Here is a 15,810-nt window from a genome sequence, read left to right as displayed (position 1 = left end):
TGCCGTGGAGCAACTAAGCCCCTACACCACAACTACTGAAGCCTGTGCATCGTAGAGCGCATGCTCTGCGATAAGAGAAGCCACCATATTGAGAAGCCTGTGCACCACAATGAAGAGTAGGGCCCGCTCACCGCAACTAGAGAAAGTCCACTAGCAGCAATGAAGACCCAGCATAGCCAAAAATAAATAAATTAATTAATTAAAAAGAGTCTGGCCCATAGTAAACATTCAAGAGGTTGGCTGTTATACCTATCCCCTCATTCTTTTCCACAGCAGCTTAGTACCCTACTGCATAGATGACACTACTGAGAGGTTTTACTGCCCCTATGACAGATGCCTGCTGCTGCTGCTAAGTCACTTCAGTCGTGTCCGACTCTGTGCGACCCCATAGACGGCAGCCCACCAGGCTCCCCCGTCCCTGGGATCCTCCAGGCAAGAATACTGAAGTGGGTTGCCATTTCCTTCTCCAATGCATGAAAGTGAAAGTGAAGTTGCTCAGTTGTGTCCGACTCCCAGCGACCACATGGACTGCAGCCTACCAGGCTCCTCTGTCCATGGGATTTGCCAGGCAAGAGTACTGGAGTGGGGTGCCATTGCCTTCTCCGATGACAGATGCCTAGGAACACACAAATAAACTAAATGGATCTCCTAAACTTAGGGGGGGGGGGCTGGATCCAGAACCCAGGATTCTGCCTGTGGCCCAGAGTTGTTCTTATCATACCACAGGGTCCCCACAGGCCCCCTTAAAACCAAAGAGGTCTGAAAGGGGCAGCTGGTCTCACTCCTTGTTCTTCAATGAGATCCTACTCAGCTGCCCCATCTCATTTGGACCCCAGGCTGTCTCTGATGGGTCTCCAGGGCAGGGGGCTTTAAAAGCAGGTGAGCCCTCCTCTTGCTCTGGACATACCCCCAGGTCCTTTCTCTGCTACCCAGTGAAACATGCTGAGAACATATAGCTGCTCTGGGATCAGTTCAGGCCGACTGCTGAGAAGCAATGGCTCAGAGCTCAGAGTGAGATTAGGCTACTTATCAGGCTACAGACACTCCCAGAGCTCCCTCTGTGAGCACCAGGCACTGCACCAGCCATTGAGGGGTACCTCCATAATGTGGGTAAGAGGCATAGCCATGGCCTTAGGGAGACCCTAGCCAGTAGGGACCAATCACTTACTTAGGGCTCCTGGGTGCAGGGTTCCCCTGGGTGTTCACAGGGGCAGAGCAGGGCAGGCAGATAAAAGGGAGCTACTGAATGCAGTTACCTGGTTCCTACTTGTCCTGCTTGGCCTCCACGTCTAGGTGCCATCTCCTCCTCCTAGCCCTGACAGGTTTATGGAAAAGCAGAGGACACTGGGTCATGGGCAGGCTGAGCCTTTCCTGTCACTCTGGGAACTTCTTTGAAGCACTTTTGCAAACTTGAGGCACAGAGCTGGAAAAGCCTTGGGGATCATCCACCCTGCCCATTTACCAGCTGAAGACAAGAGATTTGGTGAGGAAGGGGCAGGGCCACAGTCATGGAGCCATTCATTCTGCCCCTGTGACCACCCTGAGGTAGGTGTTATCTTTCCTACTTAAAGAATAAGGAACCCGAGGTTTTTAGAATTTGAGTTGCTCAAGGTCATAAGAAAATGTAGTAGCCTAACATGTAACTACCTACCTCTTTCTTTCTATGGGGAGCCCAAGACATCCAAACACCCCACTGGCCTCTTCCTTTATCACCGCTTCCAAATGCAGGAGAGCTTCTCTGGTAGTTGGGCCAATGACAAGATGCATATTGAATGACAGAAAACTTTTCCTCAGCCAACCCCAGCAATATCTGTCTTTCCCCTGGAAGATTCACTCCCTTTGGAACCCTGTTCTGGAAGAGGCAGTATGGCTTTAGGGACCAGCCAAGTTCTAGTTTTGTTGGGTGTGCAGCAAGATGTGGGAATTTTGTATGTGGTAGGTGGCTCAGATAGTAAAGAATCTGTCTACAATGTAGGAGACCTGGGTTCGATCCCTGGGTCAGGAAGATCCCCTGGGGGAGGGTATGGCAACCCACCCCAGTATTCTTGCCTGGAGAATCCCCATGAACAGAGGAGCCTGGCAGGCTACAGTACATGGTGTTGCAATGTCAGACACAACTGAGCCACTAATACTTTCACTATACTTTTCACCAGGGGAAGCCAAGTCTGGGGTGCCCAGGGGAGCTCTGGCTAGAGCCTATCTGCCCCTGTGATGTGTTGTAAGCCCAGCTGTTGTTCCCCAGAACAAGCAGCCCCAGTTTCCAAAGGTCACAGCTGAGTCACTTTCTTCACCTTACCCTAGATTACAGGCTCCATTTCCTCTGAGCTTTTTCCTCATTCACTCCCTCTAAACTCATATGTTTTCCTCTCTTCTGCTTACTTAGCAGTTTTTCCAGAAGTTCCTTAGAATCATCAATCCTTGAGATTATAAATGCTGGCAGTCCTATCTCATCCCATTTAGAGGGTGACAAGGGAAATGACTCACTTTAGTGTTTCTGAAAACACATGACACAAATATGCAAGCAAACTTGAAAATCTACATTGTTAAGCTACATATATAAGCACAGCGTTAAATACATATGTGCTTAAAAAAGCAATGTGACAATTGTATTTTAATCACTTGCTCAGAAATTCCAAAAGAGTACTACAAACTGTCAGTCTGCAAGGTCTGAGAATCCAAGATTTGCATCTTATTAACTATTTGAATTCTTTCTATACCACGTTGATTTGCATATATAAGAGAAGTCAGGGCCCAAAAGGAACATTCTATACACACCATCCTCACTTCCTCCAAGTGACTTACTGAAGTGAATATCTCTCAGAGTGCCCTGGCATTGAAGTTTGGTGGAGCGGAGATAGCCTTCTACAGATACAGATCAGTCGCTCAGTTGTGTCTGACTCTTTGCGACCCCATGAATCGCAGCACGCCAGATCTCCCTGTCCATCACCAACTCCCGGAGTTCACTGAGACTCTCGTCCATCGAGTCAGTGATGCCATCCAGCCATCTCATCCTCTGTCTAGAGCCTTCTAGTATAAGCTTATTTACAGGGAGGGTCCCCTGCTCCACAGTGATCCAGTCACAGCTCCCCATGAATCCTACGCCAGCCCTTTACAGGGGCTGTTTGTTCTCACATCCTGCTACAAGGGATACTGAGTTTACTAATACGAAGATGAAGGCCTGAAGAAATGGTGTCCTGTTCAGGTTACAGATGGTGGAGGCCCAAGTCTCCAGCTTTCCCAGGGTTGGCCTGAAGCCAGAGCACCAGTGGCTGTATGACACCATCTTTGAAAGCTCTCCTACTCTGCAGAGTCCTCCAACACTGTACGTGGACTCAGGCACACCCAAACTCAGATTTTCTTAGGTGGTCTCAATATTCTGTTTTCTTTTCTAACCAAGACACCTTTAAAAGGTGTAAACTCTTCAACCCAGCTATTGTCATTCTAAAATACAACTTCAGGAAAGAGTAAGTTAGAAGCATGAAAATGTATGTACAAGGATAGTCATTGAAACTTTATCATAAGCTCGAAACCCTGCAGAGTATCCAAATATCCAAACCACTGTGATTTGCTTTATAAATAATGGTACATCCATATGATGGGATATGGTGATGTAGAATGATGATGTATGACACAGTTAAGGGAGTGGCCAAGATGGTGGAGTAGGAAGACCCTGAGCTCACTTTCTCCCACAGGCACACCAAAATTACAACTATTTACAGAGCAAATTATTAATGAGAAAGACCTGAAAACTAGCAGAAAAGATCTACAACTAAAGATGTAAAGAAGGAATCACAGGACTTCCCTGGTGGTCCAGTGGTTGGGGGTCTGCCTTCCAATTCAAGGGACATAGGTTTGGTCCATCGTCAGGGAACTAAGATTCCATGTGCCACAGGGCAGCTAGGCCTGTGCACCACAGCTGGAAAGCCCAGGTACCCTAGAGCTCTCAATCATCAACTAGAGAAGCCTGCACCCTGTAACGAGAAGTCCTTGCACCACAACTGAAGAAGGTCCACAGGCCAGCAATGAAGACCCAGCACAGCCAAAAAAGGAATAAAGGACTCACAACAAGACAATTAGGAGGGGCAGGATAGTCAAGTCACACATCCCCCAGCGGATGACCCACAATGGGAGGATAACTACAATTGCTGAGGCTGTCCCCATTAAGCAAGGGAACCAAGTCCCACATCAGGCTCCCCCTCCTGGAGATCCTACATGGAGAACCACAGCCAGGCTGTGCCTCTGCCCACACACAGGGAAGTCAACGATGGGGCCACACCTCCCCAGGCCCAGCTCTGGGCCTGCAACCTCCACCTCAGGATCACACCTGAGAGCCTGAGGCTAAGGAGTAGAATAAGGTGATGCCAAGAACCTGGGTGTTCCTACAGACAGCTCCTTTCTCCTCCCTCCAGCCACCCATTAACATACAGACAAGACTGGAACTGAAACCCAAGAAGAGCACTCACATCTAGAGCCTAAGGGACACCCCTAAAGGGGTCCTTACTCCACAGGGCCTCTGGATGATGGGAACCTTGTTAAATATCAGCACTCAAAAGAGACCAGCGCAACCCTTCCATGAACAATGGAGGAAACCAATACCTGAATTGGGAAAGTGACTTGGGAAGTCACACAGTGAGTTAGTTGCAGGCCTGGGATTAGATACAACCCAGGACTCCTGCACCAAATCCTTCACAACAAGCTGCCTCTTGTAGGCCTGATGGTTGCAAGACCCTAGAGGACAGAGGCTTCTCTCCAACACATCACCTTCAAGAAGCTCCTGCTGATGATAAGATCCACTGAAAGATCTTTTGGCAGAAACATCTTACATGAATCCTGTTACCACTTCTAGGTACCCAAGGAAGGAACTCAGGGTCTGACTCAGAGAGGCTCTAAGCAGAGAGGACAGTCAGGAGGGAGACAGGGAGGCCGTGGGAGTGCAGCTGTGGTGCTTCAGGATGGCAGCGGCTGCACCGGAGAACCTCTGCTGCTGCCTGACAGATGCTCCCCTCGGGTGATGAGTTCCCAGCCAGGCCACCTCACTGCTGCCCTCCCTGAGCCCTCAAGGACCTCAGTGACCTCGGTGTGTGGATGTGACAGTGAAGTTGGAGACCTGCCTGCTACCCAGGCATGTGGGTCTTGTATATTGGCTTCTGTACTCCAAGCCCAGACTGATATCATGTACAGAGGACAGTTCTGGGGAAAGGCAAATATCCAGTAAATTCTGTCTCTCCCCCCAACTCTTAACCTCTGGTCCAACCGAGTTCCCATGAGACTCCTTTGCTCTCCCAATGGGAGCAAGATAGGAACCAGGAAGGAAGAGGCAGGACTGTGCTACACAGAAGTGACTGGGATGGCCTGACACCCAGGGACGGGAGATCCAGAAGTGACTTATGACAGCATCCACCGTAGCCAAATGTGGACAGCAAGAGGAAGTGGTTGGAGCTGTGTCCCCATCTCCTTTGAGGTCCAGGGGGCAGCCTCCCCCTTGTACCCTTTAACCTGCTGGCAGGGTCCTTCTTCTCAGGTCTCCACCCAAGTTGGGAGTGCCGGCTGGGTGGGGTCCTCAGTATTACCCGGTGCCACACATCAGTGACAGAGCACACAGAGTCCGGCAAGGCCACCCAAGTTTGGGGAGCTCGTGGGGAATTCCTATTCTTGTTTCCGGAACTGATTCACTGAATCAATATTTATTGAATATCTAGGGAAAGTGGCAGGAGAAATGAATTTCTGGGCTTCCTGCAACCCCTTCCAAACAGTGGAGGGAACATCTTAATAAGGATGCAGAGAAGAAGGGGCCCCAGCACCAGCTCAGTTCACTGACATGGGTCCTCTGCCACCTGGAGGACTTGCTGGCCCCTCATCCCATACCACTTCCTCTCCCACCAACCAGGCTCTCTGCCCCTGCTAGGGAAGCTGTGAAACATCACAGTAGGTAAAGCTCTGGGAGGATTTGGAAATGGAAAGTGTTTCCTGAACTGTTTTCAGTCAGCCCATTCACTCCTTGAAACTGCCTGCATGGAGGTATCAGGAAGCCCATTTAACAGACCAGGGAGTAGCGGCTCTAAGGCCTTAACACAGAAGATCTAGCCCCATCACCATTGTGAACTGAGCCACGTTTTTTGTCCTTGGTGTTCCTGCCTTTCCAGGAGTCCCCACTGCAACTCCTAAGTCCTTTTCAGGTTCAGTGGCTTCCTCTCTCCGCCAAATCACAGTCAGAGGAAGAGTGGCTACTTGTGAATTTAACATAGTGAGGCCACCTCCTTTAGGGGTATTTCTATTGGAAGACTTCCATCTAGAAAGGGAAGAGTCTTTCTCAGCCCACGTTCAAGAACGCTGGGCATCACTGAGCTGGAAAGAGTTTTAAGAGAAGGGAGCCAGCAAGTTGGGCCCTACCTAAACAGGACTTGGGGAAGGAAGTGGTGTGGCTCCTGAGTGCGTGCCTGTGCTATGTGTAAACGCAAGATAACTCCAAAGATAACACGAGAAACGAAAAGTAGTGTGAGATCTCAAGCAAATTACTTGATTCTCTATTTCCTTAGTTGTAAAATAATTATATTTGGCTTGCTGTGAGGATTAGAGATCATTAAGTTTTCAACAGTCAATGAAAATTGTACTTGATGCAGAAAATGAGTTACTTTCAAAAACCCCAGATACTTCCTTTCGTGGAACAGGTAACCAAAGTCAACTTCTCCCCAAACAGGGCCACAAATGGGGGCAGCAGTCATGTACTACAAGCAGAATTTATTACCCAAATCAATTTGAGGAACTCCAGGCACTGGTTACAGCCTTCCCTGGTCACAAGAAAACCAGAACCTCTTCAAACTCACCTGCCAACCCTAGCTGATCTGAGGGGTAGGACTGTAGCCCAAATCATGTCCCAGCTATTGTATCTTCATTCGTGACCAGTAACCTCAAAGTCACAAATGGCATGGTGTGATTTAGACCCCAATCTTACCCAGGAAAATCCCATAATTAAAACAGACAAGGTTGGAGCTATCACTCAGACAGAAAGGTACAAAGACCCTTAATTGGCTTTGAGGAGGGAAAGTTTCCTGCTCATAAAGACTGAAACTAAACCAATTGTCTAATAATCATTAGTGAACTTTGAGCCTAGAAGGGCATGCTAATCCTGTGGGGTAAGACAGGTGTACTGCCCAAACTCTCCTGGGCTAGTCTGTACACGATTTAAGGTCTCCCATGAGGACCTTTAAGTAGGCACCTCCTGGTTGCCTAGTAACAAAGGAGCCTGCAGTGGCTGCCTCCAAATGTGCAAAAGGGTTCAGGCGGGGCACATTGGGAAGGTGATTCTTCACCTTGCAAAGTAAGTCACACAGAATTCTCAGGATCTGAAGAGCAGTGCTGCAAAGTTCCTTGTCTGTTTCTACATTTAAGGAATACAAGCTGGTTTGATTTCACATGAGATTGTGATTTTATTTGTTCGATTTTTATGTGTCCTAGATCCAGGAAAGTGAGTCCCTTATTCTCCTTTTGTCATAAAACCAAACAGCCCTAGTGTCAAGGGAGAGGCACTGTGCTCTGAAGTAAAATTGTTCACAACCTTTCACCCTCAACCCGGAGCTGCAGATTTTTGTGAAAATCAGCTTCTGGGCCACTTAAGTCTTGATAAAGTTGTAAATGGTCTCTTCTTACCTGAGCTACCATCTCCCATCTGGCCACAGTCACAATAGAAGCAGGAATTCAATGGGCAGATTTCTTTCCTTATTCAACTTCCAGGTACTCCAGGAAGAAGGGGAGTTCCCAGCACCTGCCTGCCAAGCTCTGCTCTACTTGAACTTTGATCAGCATAAACAGGTCATCCTGACTACAAGTTCCCCCAAATTCTCCTTACTTGTGTTTTTTTATTTTTATTTTTTTAAATTTTATTTTATTTTTAAACTTTATAATATTGTATTGGTTCTGCCATATCTTACTTGTGTTTTTAAGGCACAACTCCCCAGCGTACGGCTCTCTGTTTACAATGAATTATTTTAATTATTCTAACTACTCAAAAGAAACTTCCACCACTCCCAGTCAACCACTGAACTCCAACATGCTGAGAGTGGGGACAACGACAGAGCTCAATTCACATCATGGATTCTGGTCGTTGGGGTCACACTTGATCATGACTTTCAACCCCAAACCCTTTTTGGATGTTTCAAAGGCCTCCAGAGCTTTCTCCAGAGGAAACCGATGGGTGACCAAGGGCTTTACATTCACAGACTTGGATGCAAGCATTGAAATCGCCATCGGCCATCTGGAAAAGATCACAAGCATTACACTCAACCTTCAGGAGGAAACAGGGAGGGCCCTAAAACTACCAAGCACAAGATCAGCTTGGCCACACTTACTAGTTTTTTGGTTTTTTTTTTTTTGACCACATTTATTTGTAGATTTGTGGTTCTGCAAGGTCGGTTCTACAAGCCAACAATGGGTGGAAATGATCTTATGACTTGTAATTCAGGAGTACAGAGTCTGTTCCCAAATGCAATGTCTGCCATGAAGCCTAGAATTTCTCTGGCATGAAGGTCTAAGGCATATGTAAGCCACAGTGAAGAGGCAGATAGCCTCAGGGCGGCAGCCCAGGATGATCTAATCACACCCTGTAGCAGCTCATTTGGCAGAGTTTACAGGAAAAAACAGCACTCTGTTGACAGGACAGATACAAATTCTAAAATGGGAGAAAGGGCCACTGGTGGGGAAGATGGTCCTGGACAGAGTTCCCCAGCAGGGAGAGGATCGAGCCACAAAACACATGTTGGCATTTATTTAGACCCCGTCACTTCCCAGGGTGGGACCTGGGGACTGGGAGTGAGAACCAAGGAACTGGAGTTCTTGTGGTTGCCCTCGTTTCTCTCCTTCTCTTTAAAGAAGGAAGATGGAGATCTGGCCACTTAGAACCGGAAAAGAGAGCGCCTGGGCGATGAGGGGAAGACATTCAAGATGAGCATGCCTCATAATCTCCCTCCCTCACTCTCTCCCTACAGATCTGTCAGCTCTGCCCTCCCATCTTTAACCAGGAGTGAATGCTCTCTCTTTGGGGCCTTATCATATCGCATGGCTCTCAATGCGGCCAAGGCGTGCCTCTCATGAATAAACAGGCAGAGCCTCTTGGTCCCAGAGGCCGTGGAGGGCCTCCCTTGGACTTGCTGGCCGCTTGCCACCCTGGTTCACCCACAACATACTCACGTATTGCAGTATCGAAACACGCCCTTGATGTCCACCTCCCTGGTGGCTGCGTGCACGAGGGGCACGCTGGTCATCTCAGAGCCCAGCCCCACCAACACCAGGGTCCCACCAGAATGAGTGGCCTGAAGAAGAGGTAAGGACAGAAAGCTAAGAAAATGAGAAAATACAGACTCCACTCACAGTAGCCCTGTTGCCATGAGGATGCATGCACGGTAAGTTGCTTCAGTCATGTCTGACTCTTTGTGACCCCATGGACTATATAGCCTGTCAGGCACCTCAGCCCACGGGATTCTCTAGGCAAGGGTACTGGGGTGGGTTGCCATGCCCTCCTCCAGGGGATCTTTCCAGTTCAGGAATCAAACCTGTGTCTCTTATGTCTCCTGCACTGGCAGGTGGGTTCTTTACCACTGGCACCATGTGAAAAGCCCACTGTTGCCATAAAAATAGGTAAATATCCAGAAATTTCAGAAAGCTTGATTCTTTTTATACAGCTGAACTCTTTAGCATGTTAACCAGACTCAGCAGAGCAGCAGAGTGAACACGGTCTCCATTAAAGGTCCTGAATGCACTTTACCAGTGGAGGCACAGTGGGAGCATCTCCTGCCGCCCACAGCACCCCAGGAAACAGCAAAAGTTCTCCAGAGAGCAATGAGGATCTCCCCTGCAACCAAGGCTGACCCTTCAGCGGCCTCTGAGCATCTTTCAAAGCTTTACTTAGTACCAGATGTCAGTGTCAGCCACTTTCTCCTCCAGAGTACTTACCCACAAGACAGAGGGTCAAATTTCTAAGGGGCCACCAACTACCAAGCACTATACCAATGGGGAGGGCTATAGGAATTCTGTGGTTCAACAACTGCCTTAGGGGCTTCCCTGGTGGTCCAATGGTTAAGACTCCCAGCTACCACTGCAGGGGGCACGGGTTCGATCCCTGGTGGGGGAACTAAAAAATCCCAAAAGTGGTGTGGCCAATAAATAATTAATTAAAATGCTTTAAAAAAATAAAAACTGCCTTATATGTGAAGGCTGGCAATTAGAAATCTTTGTTCCAGGGACATTCACCTCAATGGTATAAGTCATAATGGAGTCATCAATTTCCTCTTTGGAGTGGGCAGGAGAGCAAAATTTCCGCTGACAACTTCCACATAACTTTACATGAGTGCTGAGCCTGCTCCAGAGATGTGGGGGAGATCATGGTGCTCAGTGTAGTGAGAGACAGAAAAATGGACAATTTGCTCATGCTAAGTTTTTACTATAGCTAACAGTAGAAAGCACTTACTGGGGGCCATTCTAAGTGCTAACCACAGAGATTTAAAACAGCACACATCACAGCTTGTCTCCGCGGGGAAGGATACATCCTGGAGAGAAGCCTGTAGTATAGGGGTGACTCCTGGCAGTTGTACTTTTGAGCTGTGGGCCCCGAGACGGTGCTGTCAGCCATGGTCGCCTCATGTGTAAGAACAGGACAATGCCTTCCCATAGCAGGACTAAAGGGGTAACAGTCACAGAGGCCTGCACTAGAATGGGCTCAACGCATAGCTCATTTGCGGGTTTAATGGAGGAGCAGTCACTTACAGACCACCTGTGACATACAAACACTGTCAGCCAAGGAAAGGGCATCTCACGACGGGAAAATGTTGCTGTCCTCACTGAAGGGGAGGGGTTCAGATTTGTGAGTGAGCCACGGAATACACTGAGAAACTTCCCAGGAAACCTGCTGTCCACTCAGCATTTCCTCTCTACCTGGTAAGAAGGGAGAGAAGCACCACTGAACTGGTCATCACAAGCTGCCAGGAGGCCAGTAGCTTACTGACCACAGGCAAAGGAATGCTCAGGCCATTGCTTAGTGGGTGTGACTTTCACAACAAGGAGATGACAGCAATGCTAAACATTTGCTAGGTCTCCTTATGAATATTATCCAGACACAACACGACAGAAGACTGACTCTCAAAGGAGGGCTTTGCCCTATAAAGCCATATCTTTTACTGCCTCTCTGTTGAATTGGGGGTCACTGTCTTGTCAACAACTCAAAAACAGCACACACACCTTACTGCTCAAGCCCTCAAGGTGTCTGGCACAAAACCAGGCCTATGGCAGGAACCCAAGATATGCCATGAGTCAACATGGCTCCACTGGTAACACACAGGCTCAATGCCTGCTGGATTTTGGTTTCTCTTAGCTCCTTCCCACATGGTGATGCTGATTATCCCCAACAGTGGAGCCGAGAGCTGGTTGATTCCGGCTGGAACCGGTCAGGGCAAAAGTGGCACCTGCTCCTCCCTCTCCCGTTGCTTCCCTGACACCCCGGGGTCACAGGCATCTTGGTAGGAAGAGGGGAAGGCAGCTCTGCTTGGGTGCCAGGCTTGAGGGCCGTGCCACACAGGTTGAGGGATCAGCTTTTCCCAAATGTCTTGCATGGTGGAAAGTGCCCTTGTGCGTGACTCAGTGTGACTCAGAAGGGCAGAGGCATGTGCTGTTGTGAGAAAGCAGTCTGGGGACAGGGCAGGGGTGCCCAGGGGTGGCAGCTGCCGCCATTCTCCCCAGCCCAGCCCCTTCCACCCCAGAACTGGCTCCTAGCCCCTCAATCTCTTCCCCTCTGGAGCAGCCGGATGGAGCAAGGAAAGCCCAGGCATTGGAGTAGTGCGCTCCAGGCAAGTCCCTGGGCCTCTCTCATCATAAAACGTGTAAAATGAGAACTTACTGTGAGGGCTAGTATGCAGATTAGGACCATGTCTATAAAGCACACAGCCAAAAACACGGCCCATGGTGGAGAGCAGAGCCGAGCTCGTATTCCTTCTTTTCCTCATACTTTGGCAGTGCTACTCCTCCCTGCCCCTCCCCTTCCAACATCCATAAATTACTGGTGGGTTGCTAAAGGGTGGGTCAGGTATTGGCAGCTTATTCGTTCCTGGTTCTGGGAAAGGACAGCAGAAGACAACTGTGACCCTAAAAACACACCTCATCTTTGTGACTAACTGAATTAGTGCCCGTCACCTTGTATCAATGACTCAAAGACTGTAGTTTTCCTCAATAAAACAAGATAGGGATTTCCCACACTCATCTAAGGCATGGTTCCCTGTTCCTCCTATTGATTGTTTTTTCTTTTTCTTTTTTTTCACCAAGAGCACTACTTGGTAAAATCCTATCCTAAAGGTATGAGTCACTTAACATCTTTGAAGGCCCATGTGTATCTGTGGCCTAGTTTGAACATCACAATGACCCAATGAGGATGTTAGGGAAGTGTCATTACCTTCATAAGAGAGATAAGAAAGCAGATAACAAGGGATTACCTAATTATGTTTTGCAGGGGGAGCATGCCTTCTACTGGTGCCTTCTACTGGTTCACCACCCTGGGCTGCTTACTCGAAGCTGCCCACCAGCTTCAGCTACCCTTATTTCTACTGGGCCTGATGGCTCAAATGGTAAAGAAGCTGTCTGCAATGTGGCAGACCTGGGTTCGATCCCTGGGTCAGGAAGAGTCCCTGGAGAAGGGAATGGCAACCCACTCCAGTATTCTTGCCTGGGAAATCCCATGGACAGAGGAGTCTGGTGGGCTGCAGTCCACTGGGTTGCAAAGAGTCGGACATGACTGACTTAACACTTTCACTTTATCCCTACTCACGTAGATGCCGGCTTGGATGGAGGTCTCCACCCCTGTGCACTCAATTGTGACTTCTGGCTTGCTGCCCAGCAGGCCTTCCACTTTCTTGGCTATTTCCTGAGGGCTCTCGTTGGAGATCTGGAGGATGAAATCAGCCCCGACTTCCTTGGCTTTAGACAACCGAGAGGCTGACAGATCTACAGTTGAACAAAAGTTTCTTTCAAACTAAGAAACTGGACGGTGGATTAGGGAGAAAAAATGAAGATGCAGATTCTGATGCCAAGGAAGCTCTGTGTAGTGGTGTGGCTGAGCCCAACACACACACTCTCTGAACACACACACCCTCACACACAATCTTTCGATAACTTCTCAAACATGTACACCCTTCTATATCCCCATATACCCCCATACCTACCACATAGCTCTCCACAGCTACACACATACACTCTCTCACCTCCTCACACAAAACACACAGTGACACCCTTCTGCACCCCATTCCCTTCAAATATCCACAACACCCCATAAAGTACACAACTCTACACATTCACCCACACACTCTCAGATACGTTACACACATACATACACACTCTCTCACAGATGCCTTCTCCACATACATACACCCAGCTTCAGTTTATACCACACCTCTCCACACTCACATACTCACATATGCTGTCAGATAACCTCTCCTCACACATACACACTCATGTCTCTCGTTCATATCACATACCTCACACACAAACATCCTCTTATAAACATATCACACCCAACTAACTTCACATCACATACATACACTCACACATACACACCCCCTCTGAGTTTGGTCAAACAAGGGCTGAGTCTCTTCTTAGGACCAAATGGGCAGTTTAAGTATCTGAGGTTCACATATAAAGAGCCAGGTTCTTATCAGTGGTTTTCTTAAGAAAAACTTACCAGTCACCACCACTTGAGCTGCACCCATTGCCTTGGCTGCAAGCAAACTGACCAGTCCAATTGGCCCTGAATAAAAGAGTAAATAGGAGACAATTCTGAAATACCAAACACCAGCTCTCCCCCTTTTCCAGGCCAGGGACAGGAACTGTACCTTCTGTGGGCCTCTAGCATCTCTGCCCCAGTCCCTGACGTACAGTGAGACCTTAACAACTGTTTGCTGAGTGCATGAGTAAATGAACACATGAGTGCTTGTTCTCTACCTGGAATCTGCTCCCAGTGCTGGGCTCCTGTTCTCTTTGCCCCCCACCCACCTTTTCAGAAAGAACCCCTCATGTCTCCCCAAGGTGAGATGTATCCTTTAAGGTGCCCCCTGAGGACCCCCTGTCAGGGTGTCCTAGGTTGTCTTCCCCATTTCGGTGTGCTAGATGGTTTTAACACAAAAACCAGATCACAAATACACTTATGCAGGATACCTTTGAGGATCTGCTTTTTGGACACTCCAAAAGTGAGTTAGTGAGTTTGCCCAGAAAGCAGAACACTGGGAAATAAGCAACAAATGGGTTAAGTAAACTACAGCAGGATACTATACACCTGTTAAAAAGAGGAATTCCCTGGAGGTCCAACTGTTAGGAGTCTGTGCTTTCTCTGCCAATGGCATGGGTTTGATCACTGGTCAACGACCTAAGATCCCACAGGCCATGTGGTGTGGCAAAAAAAAGAAAAAAAAAATATATATATATATGTCATCTAACTCTTATCTATTGACATAGAAAAATGTTCACAATATATTAATGTTTTTGTAGGTAAAATGAAGCATGATCATTTAGAATGATCTCATGAATAAAGCAAAAACAAAACTGAAAGATTCTACACCAAATTCTTACCAATGGTCCTCTCATGCTGATGGTGCTATCAGTGAATTTTTGTGTGTGTTTGTTCACATGTGTGCAGGCATGGTATGAATAATTTAATTTCTTTTTCTAAGGCAAAAATGTATTACTTATGCAGATTAAAAAGAAAAAACCTGTCACCTGGATCCTACAGTCTGCTTGGCTCATTGAGGCACATCTGTTCTACACCCATCACCCGCCATAGGAAGCCCTGCAGTCACTTATTTGGCCCTGCCCCAAAAAAATCAATCACAAAATGTATAAGGATTAACTCAAAATGGATTAATGACTTGAACATAAGACCCGAAACCCTAAAACTCCTAGAAGACAACATAGGTAGTAAGCATCCTGACATCAGTCTTGATGAGTTTTTGGATTTGACAGCAAAAACAATGGCAGTAAAAGCAAAAATAAACAAGTGGGGAATTCCCTGGCAGTCCAGTGGTTAGGACTCCATGTTTTCACTGCCAAGGGCCCAGGTTCAGTCTTTGATCAGGGAACTAAGATACTGCAAGCTGCATGGTGTGGCAAAAAAAATAAAAATAAAAAATAAACAACTGGGACCATATCAAACTAAAAAACTTCTGCATAACGAAGCAAACATCAACAAAATGAAAAAAGCAACTTGTTGAGTAGGAGAAAAATATTTGCAAATCATATATTTGATACGGGTATTAATGTCCAAAAATATAAAGAACTTACCCAACTTAACAGCAGAAAAACAATCCAATTTAAAAATGGGCAGAGAATATGACTAGACATGTTTCCAAAGAATATATACAGATGGGCAACATAAACATGAAAAGATGCTCAACGTTAATAATCAGAGAAATTCAAAGCAATATTACAAAGAGATATCACTGCACATCTGTCAGCATGGCTTTTATCAAAAACACAAGTAACAGGTGTCAGGGAGGGTATGGAGAAAGGGAAAATCTTATGCATTTGTTAGTTGGGAATGTAAGCCAGTCCAAACACTATGGAAAACAGTATGGAGATTAAATTAAAAATTAAAAATAGAACTTCCATGTGATCTGACAATTCTGCTTCTGCTCAGAAGTGGAATTTTATCCAAAGAAAACAAAAGCACTAACTCAAAATGAATCTCCACTCCCATAATCACTGCAGCATTATTTATAATCGCCAAGACATGGAAACCATCTAAGTGTTCATCAGTGGATGAACAGACAGAGAAAATGTGGTGTACAC

At 47.2% G+C, this 15,810-nt stretch overlaps 1 protein-coding gene across 1 annotated transcript in view; it reads right to left on the bottom strand.

The window, feature by feature from the left end:
- Positions 1-7,402: 7,402 nt before the first annotated feature.
- Positions 7,403-15,810, bottom strand: part of SORD (sorbitol dehydrogenase) — a 34,880-nt gene continuing 26,472 nt past the window's right edge. Inside the window, exons 6-9 of the mRNA XM_005899312.3 lie at positions 13,712-13,777; positions 12,803-12,978; positions 9,184-9,305; positions 7,403-8,251 (exon numbers count right to left, since the gene is read on the bottom strand). Of these exons, the coding sequence (XP_005899374.1) occupies positions 8,086-8,251; positions 9,184-9,305; positions 12,803-12,978; positions 13,712-13,777 (530 nt within the window). The 3' untranslated portion in view covers positions 7,403-8,085. The remainder of the gene's footprint in view (positions 8,252-9,183; positions 9,306-12,802; positions 12,979-13,711; positions 13,778-15,810) is intronic.

This window comes from Bos mutus, chromosome 10, assembly GCF_027580195.1.
Source record: "Bos mutus isolate GX-2022 chromosome 10, NWIPB_WYAK_1.1, whole genome shotgun sequence".
Lineage (NCBI taxonomy): Eukaryota > Metazoa > Chordata > Mammalia > Artiodactyla > Bovidae > Bos > Bos mutus.
This window is presented reverse-complemented; position numbering and strand designations above follow the sequence as displayed.